Source organism: Somniosus microcephalus, chromosome 21, assembly GCF_052327205.1.
Source record: "Somniosus microcephalus isolate GS21.2 chromosome 21, FLI_Smic_1.0, whole genome shotgun sequence".
NCBI classification, from domain to species: domain Eukaryota; kingdom Metazoa; phylum Chordata; class Chondrichthyes; order Squaliformes; family Somniosidae; genus Somniosus; species Somniosus microcephalus.
The window spans coordinates 51,133,296-51,146,360 of record NC_141007.1 but is presented as its reverse complement, the minus strand read 5'-3'; the positions used below and the strand labels follow the sequence as shown (position 1 = coordinate 51,146,360).

The 13,065-nt window shown below is 43.4% G+C and overlaps 1 protein-coding gene across 1 annotated transcript in view; it reads left to right on the top strand.

Annotated features, from left to right (window-relative positions):
* Positions 1 to 13,065, top strand: part of abca5 (ATP-binding cassette, sub-family A (ABC1), member 5) — an 89,088-nt gene that overhangs the window by 4,334 nt on the left and 71,689 nt on the right. The window contains exons 2-3 of the mRNA XM_085963601.1: positions 4,656 to 4,851; positions 10,364 to 10,537. Coding sequence (XP_085819727.1) covers positions 4,656 to 4,851; positions 10,364 to 10,537 — 370 coding nt within the window. The remainder of the gene's footprint in view (positions 1 to 4,655; positions 4,852 to 10,363; positions 10,538 to 13,065) is intronic.

Sequence of the window (13,065 nt, the reverse complement as noted above, 5' to 3'; positions counted from 1 at the left end):
GTGTGAAGTTATCCACTTTGGTAGGAAAAATAGAAAAGCCGAGTTTTTTTAAATGGTGAGAGATTGGGAAATGTTGGTGTTCAGAGGGACCTGGGTGTCCTTGTACACAAATCACTGAAAGTTAACATACAGGTACAGCAAGCAATTAGGAAAGCAAATAGTATGTTGGCTTTTGTTACAAAGGGAGTATAAGAGTAAAGAAGTCTTACTACAATTATACAAGGCATTGGTGAGGCCACACCTGGAGTACTGTGTACAGTTCTGGTCTCCTTACCTGAGGAAAGACATACTTGCCTTAGAGGGAGTGCAACAAAGGTTCACTAAACTGGTTCCTGGGATGGGGGGATTGCCCTATGAGGAGAGATTGCATAGACTAGGCCTATATTCCCTAGAGTTTAGAAGATTGAGAGGTGATCTAATTGAAACATATAAAGTTCTGAAGGGGCTTGACGGGGTTACTGCTGGGAAAATGTTTCCCCTGGCTGGGGAATCTAGAACACGGGGTCACGGTCTCAGAATAAGGGGTCGGCCATTTCGGACCGAGATGAGGCGAAATGTCTTCACTCAAAGGGTTGTGAATCTTTGGAATTCTCTACCCCAGAGAGCTGTGGATGCTCAGTCGTTGAGTATATTCAAGACAGGTCGATAAATTTTTGGGAATTAAGGAATATGGGGATAGTGCGGGAAGGTGAAGTTGAGGTAGAAGATCAGCCATGATCTTGTTGAATGGTGGAGCAGGCTCAAATGGCCTACTCCAGCTTCTATTTCTTATGTAGTTGAACCTAAAAAAATGCAGAATTTGTATGTATAATGCTGACATAATGGCACTGTTAATTTAGTTAATTTATTAACAGGCCAGTGAAGAAGTTCTTACTGTCACGCATCTGATATTTTACACCAACTTTTACCTTTTTGGAACTGCTATTTTCTTTAAAACTAACTTTCAGTCTTCCTTTTTCCCACCATATCTAGTTGTGCCCCCCTGTAACAATTATTATTCAACCTCAATGAATTTATATTTATTTCAATCACAAAATTTTGAGGCAATTCATTTTGAATCTGCTCATGATCAAACTTGTAAAAGATTCCTATATTTGCGAATGGCCTGCTTCAATCTGAGACGGTGGCTGTGGAGGGGAAGGGCATCTATGATGACGTGTGGCGTTTGTGGTGGGCACCAAAGACGACGGCTTTGGTCTTCCCAATGTTTAACTGGCTCATCCAGGACTGGATGCTGGATAAGCAGTCTGACAGCATAGAGGCAGTGGAGGGGATGAGAGTGGTGGTGGAGAGGTAGAACTAGGCGACCTCAGCGTATAAGTGGGACCTGACCCCGTGTCTTAAGACACCCGTAGTGTAGACTAGAGTCATGTGTAGGGTGAGGTGGCAGGTTTCATTCCCTGTAGAATATTAATAAACCAATTACATTTTTACGGTAATCTTGATAGCTTTCACCTTCATTTTTTCTGGTGCTAGCCCACAAATTAGCAGAATTAATTGAATTTCACAGCTGTTGGCTCTGTGGATCAATTTGAACTCCCGATCACTGAACTGCAAGTCCAATACCACCGTCACTACACTACCAGGTCCATTTTTGCAACGTGGATATCCTATTTGACCCCAAACTGAGCTTTGGACCCCATGTCCTCTCCATTACAAAGACCACCCCCATGACATCGCCTGTCTCTGTCCCTACCTCAGCCCATCTGCTACTGAATCCCTCATCCATGCTGTAAACACCTGCAGGCTCGACTATTCCAATGCTCCTGGCCAGCCTCTCTAAACGTCAGCTGCCTGTATTCTATTCTGCACCAAGTCCAACTCGACATCATCCCTGTGCTCGCTGGCCTATGTTCCCCAGTGCCTCAAATTTAAAATTCTAATCTGTGTGTTTAAATCCCTTCATGGCGTCCATTTCCTATCTCTGTAACCTCCTACAGCCTTCTGAAACTCTGCGTTCCTCTGGCCTCTTGTACATCCACCCCACCCCCCCCCCCAACTCCTTTCGCCCCACCATTGGCGGCTTCTCTTTCAGTCAGCTAGGCCCTGCACTTTTGAATTCTTTCCTTAAATTGCTACTCCTTTAAGACCCTCCCTAAAAACCACCTCTTTGACCAAGCTATTAGTTCCTCCTTTGGCTTGACATCCATTTCTGTCTCATTATGCTTTTGTGTAGCAGCTTGAGATGTCTTTCTACATTAAAGGCACGATATAAATGCAAGCCGTTGTTAAGTGGTTGACTCTTAGTGCTTTCTGAAGTGAACTAGCAAGCCACAGCCTTTTTAAAAAAAAAAAAAAAAAAAAAAAAATTAAAGCATTTAAAAGTTACACTTTTGGCCAGTTTTCTCTCTCCAAGCATGAGCTTTGTCAGAGCTAAAATTAAAATACAAGTATAACAGTTTGGATCTGGAAAGGGAAACTAGGGATGGGCAGCAAATTTGGCCCTGCAATATCAATCACATCCTGAGTACAAATAAAACAAATTGGCTGCCACACTTGCTTACATTGCAACAGTGACTTCAAAAGAAGTACTGTACAGGAAACTCTGATATCTGGACGCTAAAATCACGAGCCGTTTCCTTAGGTTTTTTTTCTTTTTGTTGCTTTTTTCTCAACAGTCAAGCTCTGCAAGGTCTGTAGCTAAGCAACAGCTTCAGCTAGAGACGCTACAGAGACACTTGCCGACTGTTTAGACAACAGGGTTTGTTGATTCACACGGAGCTGAAAATCTCCGTATGTTTCAACATCAGCGCTGGTGTGTCCGGCAGTTTTGAGGGAAGAGCAACAGCTCGGTCCCGTCGGTGCCGGATAGCACAAAGTTTCCTGTATATTGGTTGTAAAGCACTTTGGGACACATTGAGGGTATGATCGATTATTATTTAAATACAACATCAGCAACAACTTGCATTTATATAGCGCCTTTCGCGTAGAAAAACATTCCAAGGCGTTCTCAAACAAGATTTGTTAACAAATTCTTGCATTGATATTTCCTGGTATTTTTGCAGGAAAATTTGGGAGATCGAGAGTAGAGATGGTTTTCTATTTAGGCCTCCTAGGCGAGCATATGCAGTAATGCGCGCTCTCGTGTCCTGTGAACTCCCCATGATACTTAAACATGCAACTTTATTCTTTCCAGACCCACATTGTTATAATTGTAAATCCCAATTTGCTTTCATTTTAGCTCTGCTAAAACTAATGCCTAGAAAAAGAAAGCCGGCCAAAAAATTTAACTTTTAAATGCTTTAAATCTTTTTAAAAGCTGTTTATGCTAAAATGCACTAAAATGCACGTGTCCTTTCCAATGGTGTCCTCTTCACAACACTGCCCTAAACTTGTGGACTTGGTGCAAGATGATTATCTGGGCCATTTTCATTGCTGCTCTGTGGTTAGTTGACAGATGTGGACCTCTACAGGTACTGGGATTTTTTTTTAGTTATCTGTTTTTTTTTCTATTTGCACTGTTAAGTATAAAGTTGCATGTTTTAAGTACCAGGGCAGTTCACACAACATAAAAGGGAATATTACTGCATACGCTTGCATATAAGGTGATATTTAAGAAATATGCAGAAGCAGCAAGGACTTGACTGATACTGAAAGATACTAATCTTCTTTAACAATAGGGAGGCGCACTTTGTAAATAACAAAGTAGCTTCCTGTAGAAAGCTTTCGAACATTAGTAAACCAGATCTGTTTCATTCTCTGTTGGTGACGTTGTCTGGAATCCACTGTCAGTGGCGGGGGGTGGTGTTCTCTTGTGTTCCAATTAATCCTGCTACATCACAGTTCATTTGAAAATGGACTATCATTTTTGAAGCTGTTATAACATACATTTTCTGTCATATACTGCATCATATTTAGGAAGCTTTAAAGGACATTTACGGTTGAAGGTTTTATTTTCCTTGGAACTTTGGATCAGGCCAAAGCAGCAGAAAAGTTAGGACCTCTAAAATGGAGCCTACAGCCATACCCCTGCTCATTCCCACTGGAATGCCAGTGGCCACCATTTTAACTGCTTTTTGCAGTTCGGTGGTTGAGGAGCCCGCTGTAAGCAGATAAGAGCCTCATAAATTTATGCAAATGAGGTCCCCGATTGGATTTTAACCAAGACCCGAGTGGGAAAGGCACCACGACTTTCCTGCCATGTGAAGACAGGTTAGAAGCTGACAGAAGGATATTGAGGCCCTAAAAGCTAAGTAGAAATATTTCCTTTGTGGGGCCGTGAGGAATAGGAGTGGGCCCCACAAGGAAAGCCACGGCCTCCTCTGCCCTGGATTCCTCGCCCCTTCCCTCCAGCGAGATTCTCCTGAAATCTTCTCCACGCAACTTAGCTTCTGGCCAGCAAGCCTTCCTTTGGTGCCAGCTCGTGGTCTCTAGCCACCCGAATGTGCGCCCCCTTTTGGGCAGGCAGCTGACCGGTGGCATGCAGATAAGGTTTAGGAGTTAAAATACCCCAGGTCTGAAATCTGGGCTTGCGAGTGCATTTTTGCGCTTGTCTTACCCATCCAAGAGTTGCTGGGAGTTAAAATCGACCCCTTGTGTCCTCTCTCTTAGTTTGTTGTTGCATGAACATATACTGTTTGGAATATGCATACTTCTCTTTAAAGTTTGCCTGCAAATGTTGAAGTGGTAATTTTTTTTTAAATTTTCTCTTGCAGGAGTTACTGTTGCCACTCTTTTTAGTTTTTGCCCTGGTTTGTCTAAGTGTTCTTGTTCCTCCACAATTGTATTCTAAGACACTCACCAGTGAGCCAGAGGAGTTGGATGATTTTGTACCACAGAACTACAGACTTGGATATACACCAGTGAACAATCACACCAAGGAAATTATGGAGGAAGTAGGGTCACTGTTAGGTGAGTGTTAAATGTAACCAAATAAGAGGCACATTGTGCTACATCTAAACAGGTGGAGGTAAAATTGTCAGATGAATCATATTCCCTTGTGACCAACTAAACCGAGGCTTAATAGTGTATACTGTAGAATGAGAACCTTTGGTTACTCCATTTACCAACAGGTTTAATGAGAACTAGTTTTATCTATAGTCTTGTGGTAGGTGGGGTCTACTATACAGCCACAGCAGTATTTGCAGGTCAGTCTTGGGAAGGGGCCCATGATGCCACTGTTTATGGATTGATCTGTAGAGACTCTTTATTCTCCTTTAAAGCTAAATTTCCTAATGCCCATTGAAATAAGGGCCTGGATTTTGCGGTGGGTAATGACGGTGAACTGTCTGCATTATTACCCCTCTGAAACTGACTATAACTTCAGGATTTAACACACACGCATCTAAATGCGTAAATCCTGAAGCTGTGGTCAGTTGCTCACTACTCTGACACAGGCTGCGCTGTGGACCCCCCACCCCATAGCCTGCAATCATTGAAATCAGTGGAACTGACGAAAACTAGAGCTTTTTCGCGCTAATATTGTTATTAAATACCCCATTAAATGTTAAGCCTTGTTGGAATAGGTGTAACTGGGGTTTGAACAGCATATTGACTGCTAAACAACCATTCTGGGAACAGTAGCGTAGTGGTAATGTCACTGGGCTAGTTATCCAGAGGCCTCGACTAATGATCCAGCGACATGAGTTCAAATCCCACCACGGCAGCTGGGGAATTTAAATTCAGTTAATTAAATAAATCTGGTATAAAAAGCTAGTATCAGTAATGGTAACCATGAAATTATTGGATTGTTGTAAAAACCCATTTGGTTCACTAATGTCCTTTTAGGGAAGGAAATCTGCCGTCCTTACCCGGTCTGGCCTATATGTGACTCCAGACCCACAGCAATGTGGTTGATTCTTAACTGCCCTCTGAAATGGGCTAGCAAGTCGTAACTAATCGCTATGAAACAAAATAATAAGAATGAAACCAGACAGACCACTCGGCATCGACCTCGGCACACCCAGCCCAGTCGACTCTGCAAAGTCCTCCTCACCAACATTGCCAAAATTGGGAGAGCTGTCCCACAGACTAGTCAAGCAACAGCCTGACATAGTCATTCTCACAGAATCATACCTTTCAGCCAATGTCCCAAACTCCTCCATCACCATCCCTGGACAGACCCACCAGGGGTGGTGGCACTGTGGTATACAGTCGGGAAGGAGTGGTCCTGGGAGTCCTCAACATTGACTCCGGACCCCATGAAGTCTCATGGCTTCAGGCAAGGAAACCTCCTGCTGATTACCACCTACTGCCCTCCCTCAGCTGATGAATCAGTACTCCTCCATGTTGAGCACCACTTGGAAGAAGCGCTGAGAGTAGCAAGGGCACAGAATTTAGTCTGGCTGGGGTACTTCAGTGTCCATCACCAAGAGTGGCTCGGTAGCACCATTACTGACTGAGCTGGCTGAGTCCTGAAGGACATAACTGCCAGTCTGGGCCTGCGACAGGTAGTGAGTGAACCAACACGAGGGAAAAGCCTACTTGACCTTGTCCTCACCAATCTACCTGTTGCAGATGCATCTGTCCATGACAGCATTGGCAGCAGTGACCACCGCACAGTCATTGTGGAGACGAAGTCCCCTCTTCACACTGAGGACACCCTCCATTGTGTTGTGTGGCAGTAACACCGTGCTAAATGGGATAGATTCAGAACAGATCTAGCAGCTCAAAACTGGGCATCCATGAGGCGCTGTGGGCCATCAGCAGCAGCAGAATTGTATTCCACCACAATCTGTAACCTCATGGCCCGGCATATCCCTCACTCTACCAATACCACCAAGCCAGGGTACCAACCCTGGTTCAACAAGGAGTGTAGAAGAGCATACCAGGAGTAGCACCAGGTGTACCTAAAAATGAGGTGCCAACTTGGGGAAGCTGCAACACAGGACTACATGCATGCTAAAAAGCGGAAGCAGCATTCTATAGACCGGGCTAAGCGATCCCACAATCAACGGATCAGAATAAAGCTCTGCAGTCCTGCCACATCCAGTTGTGAATGGTGGTAGACCATTAAACAACTAACGGGAGGAGGAGGCTCCGAGAATATCCCCATCCTCAATGATGGTGGCGCCCAGCACGCGAGTGCAAAAGACAAGGCTGAAGCGTTTGCAACCAACTTCAGCCAGAAGTGCCGAGTGGATGATCCATATCAGCCTACTCCCGAGGTCCCCACCATCATAGAAACCAGTCTTCAGCCAATTCAATTCGCTCCAAGTGATATCAAGAAACGGCTGAGCGCACTGGATACAGCAAAGGCTATGGGCCCCGACAACATCCCGGCAATCGTGCTGAAGACTTGTGCTCCAGAACTAGCTGTGCCTCTAGCCAAGCTGTTCCAGCACAGCTACAACACTGGCATCTATCCGACAATGTGGAAAACTGCCCAGGTATGTCCTGTCCACAAAAAGCAGGACAAATCCAACCCTGCCAATTACCGCCCCATCAGTCTACTCTCAATCATCAGCAAAGTGATGGAAGGTGTCATCGACAGTGCTATTACTCACCAATAACCTGCTCACTGATGCCCAGTTTGGGTTCCGCCTGGACCACTCTGCTCCAGACCTCATTACAACTTTGGTCCAAACATGGACAAACAAGCTGAATTCCAGAGGTGAGATGAGAGTGACTGCCCTTGACATAAAGGCAGCATTTGACCTCGTGTGGCATCAAGGAGCCCTAGTAATACTGAAGTCAATGGGAATCGGGGGGGGGGGGGGGGGGGAACTCTCCACTGGCTGGAGTCATACCTAGCATAAAGGAAAATGGTTGTGGTGATTCACAGCTCCAGGACATCGCTGCAGGAGTTCCTCAGGGCAGTGCCCTAGGCCCAACCATCTTCAGCTGCTTCGTCAATGACCTTCCCTCCAATGTAAGGTCAGAAATGGGGATGTTCGCTGTTGACTGCACAGTGTTCAGTGCCATTCACAACTCCTCAGATAAGGAAGCAGTCCATGCCCGCATGCAACAAGACCTGGACGACGTTCAGGCTTGGGCTGATAAGTGGCAGGCAGCATTCGCACCACAGAAGTGCCAGGCAATGACTATCTCCAACAAACGAGAGTCTAACCACCTCCCCTTGACATTCAATGACATTACCATCGCCGAATCCCCCACTATCAACATCCTGGGGGTCACCATTAACCAGAAACTTAACTGGACCAGCCACATAAATACTGTGGCAACAAGAGTAGGTCAGAGGCTAGGTATTCTGTGGCAAGTGTGTCTCCTCCTGACTTCCCAAAGCCTTTCTACCATCTACAAGGCACAAGTAAGGAGTGTGATGGAATAATCGGCACTTGCCTGGGTGAGTGCAGCTCCAACAACACTCGAGAAGCTCGACACCATCCAGGACAAAGCAGCCCGCTTGATTGGTACCCCATCCACCACCTTAAACATTCACTCCCTCCACCACCGGCATACCGTGGCTGCAGTGTGTACCATTTACAAGATGCACTGCAGCAACTCGCCAAGGCTTCTTTGGCAGCACCTCCCAAAACCGCGACCTCTTCCACCTAGAAGGACAAGGGCAGCAGGCGCATGGAAACACCACCACCTCCAAGTTCCCCTCCAAGTCACACACCATCCTGACTTGGAAGTATATCGTCGATCCTTCATCGTCGCTGGGTCAAAATCCTGGAACTCCCTACCTAACAGCACTGTGGGAGTACTATCCCCACATGGACTGCAGCGGTTCAAGAAGGCGGCTCACCACCACCTTCTCAAGGGCAACTAGGGATGGGCAGTAAATGCTGGCCTTGCCAGCAATGCCCAGATCCTATAAACTAATTAATTTCCATATTTGTGGAATGTCAAATTTCTCATGATTAAAAATTGCAATTAAAAAAATATATATATTTTTTAATTTCATATTTCAGCTTCTACCGTAACCCCATGTGTATGTCCCAATTTTTATTTTGCGCTCTAACTTTTTTTTTAAAGTGCAGATAATCAGTGCTTTTCATTTCCTGGTGTGTTGTCTGTGAGAATTCTTCAATGTGATTGGCTACTGAGACAGCTTGATGACATCGCTGCTGTTCGCTGGAGTTCCCCTATTGACAATGTTACAATCAATTACACATCGAGAAACCTAAAGTTCTCGCCGCACAGATCGCTGTGGGAAGCTTCAAGGTCAGCGGCGATCCCCGTCACTTCGCCGCTGGCCGCAAATTACAGGCCAGGGATTACTTATAATATAAATCTCTTGGAAATTTTTTGTACCCACAGTGAGCCAACACGGCTGTATTGGATACTTGTGAAAATAAAATCATTCTCATCAAACATTTAATAGACATTTTTGACTTTTAAATAAAAATACTTTTTATTTCTGAGATGTGATGCCATTTCTGAATCTCTTAATGGAATTAAGGCAGATAAATGAGAAGAGCAGCTAGAAGAGGAATCGAGAGCACTTAGACTGCTGGCAACACCAGGAAATTCTGGGCTGAGATTTAATTTTAAAAACTGCAGTTCATGCTGAAAGATGCCCCAATATTACAGGAATGTTGCTCAGAGGTTGAGTTGTTCATTATTGGAATATTAAATAAATGTTAAAAATTCCTGAGTATTTTTAAAAACTACTTTTTAACTTTGTATTCCCTTTTTCTTTTTTTTCTTTTTTTACTGTTTTAACTTTTACATTCTCCCTTTTTAATATTCTGTTCAACTTTGATTTTGATTTTTAGTACTGAAGTGTCTCACTACATTATGGAGCTTGGACCCACGGCTTTCAAATAAAAAAACAAGTTGCTGATTATCTGAAAAATGGCTCCAAAGTCTACTACTCAGCCACTTGATTACTGGAAGATTGAAATTCGAGCTGTTTGTTATTGGAGCAACTGATATACCTGTACCTATTTTTTTTGCTGGCCACTGTTGGCTTCCCAATGCATCCAATTTACAATTATGCAACAGAGTAGGGATGTTTGTTTAAAAAGAATCCTTTCCTGATGGTTGAAGGGGTTCACTTGATTTCTATTTTAACATTTGTTAAAGTGGGCAGGTCTAGATTGTGTTTAAACTACTATCATCATCAAGTTGGTTTATTGAAAACTGCAGTCAAGCCTTGGCTTAACATACTGTGGGCAGTGATGTTGGAGTAGTTTAGCATTTAAAAGAAAAAATCTTCCAATGGTCAAGCCGCTTGTTATATCTGTGTCCTGTTCTTTGCTTTCCATTACAGTCGCAAATAACATGAACAGATCGAATGTTCGAAATTCTTTTCAAGAATTGCTAAGAATAGCTGTCGTGGCAGTTGATTCTTTGTCATAAATATCTTGGAAGGAATGCAGCAATTTGGTCATTAGAGGATTCTTTAGTAATTTCAGAGCCAGATTGAAAATTCTTGCATAACTGTGAGTGTTTACTATTCCATCATCAAGTAATGATATCGGAGACGGATTTTAAAAAAATCTTCTCATTACAGAAATGTTACCTCACGGATTCAGAGATGAACAAGCAATGGAACAAGCTTGCTGTTCATATGCCTCTAGACCGTTAGTGGGAGTTTCGTTCATCAATTCTTTGTCATATCAACTTCGGTATCCCTACAATAAAATCCCACGTACCACTGAAAGGATTGACTACATTGATGAGAAAGGTGACGTGATTTAAAATTTGTAAAACCAAAACCCCAGATTACTAGGTTAGGATGTTTCACATTAATTTAAAACATATTTATTGGACCAATTTTCTAGTAGTGGTAGGTATTCCTAAATATTTCTGCCTCTCCACCTCGCTCTCTTCCTTTAAGACCCTCCTAAAAGCCTTCCCTTATTTAAGAAGGGAAGTAGACAAAAAGCTGGAAACTATAAACCAGTTAGCCTAACATCTGTGGTTGGCAAAATGTTGGAGTCCATTATTAAGGAAACAGTAACAGAGCATTTGGATAAACATAATTTAATAGGACAGAGTCAGCATGGTTTTGTGAAGGGGAAGTCATGTTTGACAAATTCGCTCGAATTCTTTGAGGACGTAACATACAAGGTGGATAAAGGGGAACCAGTGGATGTAGTGTATTTGGACTTCCAAAAGGCATTTGACAAGGTTCCACACAAAAGATTACTGATCAAGATAAAAAATCACGGGATTGGGGGTAATATACTGGCATGGGTGGAAGATTGGCTATCTAACAGAAAACAAAGAGTTGGGATAAATGGTTCGTTCTCGGGCTGGCAATCAGTAACTAGTGGTGTTCCGCAGGGGTCAGTGCTGGGACCCCAACTCTTTACAATCTATATTAACGATTTGGAGGAAGGGACCGAGTGCAACATATCCAAGTTTGCCGACGATACAAAGATGGGAGGGAAAGCAGTGAGTGAGGAGGACATAAAAAACCTGCAAAAGGACATAGACAGGCTAAGTGAGTGGGCAGAGATTTGGCAGATGGAATATAATATTGGAAAGTGAGAGGTTATGCACTTTGGCAGAAAAAATCAAAGAGCAAGTTATTATCTAAATGGAGAGAAACTGCAAAGTGCTACAGTACAAAAGGATCTGGGGGTCCTGGTGCATGAAACACAAAAAGTTAGTATGCAGGTGATCAAGAAGGCCAATGGAATCTTGGCTTTTATTGCAAGGGGGATGGAGTATAAAAACAGGGAAGTCTTGCTGCAGTTATACAGGGTATTGGTGAGGCCACACCTGGAATACTGCATGCAGTTTTGGTTTCCATATTTAAGAAAAGATATACTTGCTTTCGAGGCGGTTCAGAGAAGGTTCACTCGGTTGATTCTGGAGATGAGGGGGTTGACGTATGAGGAAAGGTTGAGTAGGTTGGGCCTTTACTCATTGGAGTTCAGAAGAATGAGAGGTGATCTTATCGAAACATATAAGATTGTGAGGGGGCTTGATCGGGTGGATGCGGTGAGGATGTTTCCACTGATGGGTGAGACTAGAACTAGGGGGCATAATCTTAGAATAAGGGGCTGCCCTTTCAAAACTGAGATGAGGAGAAACTTCTTCACTCAGAGGGTAGTAAATCTATGGAATTTGCTACCCCAGAGAGCTGTGGAAGCTGCAACATTAAATAAATTTAAAACGGAGATAGACAGTTTCCTAGCAGATAAGGGAATTAGGGGTTACGGGGAGAGGGCAGGGAAGTGGACGTGAGTCTAGATTCGGATGAGCCATGATCCTATTGAATGGCGGAGCAGGCCCGAGGGGCCATATGGCCTACTCCTGCTCCTACTTCTTATGTTCTTTGACAAAGCTTTTAGTCACCCCTCCTAATCTCTCCTTTTGCAGTCAATTTTTGTCTTCTGCCGTGAAGCACCGTGGGAAGTTTTACTACGGTAAAGGTGCTATATAAATGCAAGTTGTTGAAGGAAATGTTGTGAAGGATCCATTTTCCGTTCAGTTGCACTCTGGCAAAGACCCTTGTACTGTTGCTAGCATCGTCCAGGGAAGGGGCTGAATTGAGCCACCTTCAGCTGCAAAAGGATACATGTGGAAAGCTGGTACTGGGGAGGAGTAATCAAATCAAGAGGAGAAAATTACCATGGCGATCATTTGAATGTGTCGGAGAGTGGGCAGGTCACCAGTGTGAGTTCCTGATAGTGGTATATTCAGTCTGCTGTGAATTATGTGCACGTTTCCTTGACTGCCATTAGATATTAACAGGTGCTGTTAACTTTAATTAAGGTACTTTGGGAGTTAATTTTTTTCTGAGTCTGATGCTGATTACCACTGTTTTTGTGTCAGGAAGTGTAGCTGGAACCCAGTTTTGATGAGGTACTCCTGTGACCTGACAGCCTTGAGATAAAGTTTGTTTCCTTTGTAGCAATGACCATAATTCTTTTGACTTCTGTTGTTACATAAACACTGGATCCAACTGTAATCTAAGTCTCCAGTAGCTGTCTGACCCATTTCAATTGAATTATTTCAGTTTTATTCCTCTGGGTTTATGAAGTAGCCCCTTATCCTGTATGTCATGTTGACTAGCAGATGCTTTTATCTTTGTCTTCTTTCCTGTGCATTGGTATTGTTCTATCTGACTTTTTTCTCATTTTGATTATATACATTACAACTGTTATATTCACATTTTTTAAAAATTCAATAAAAGTAATTCAAAAAGTTTTGCTAACATGGATATGACTGCTGCAGTGATTTGACTGGTAGCAGTGTGTG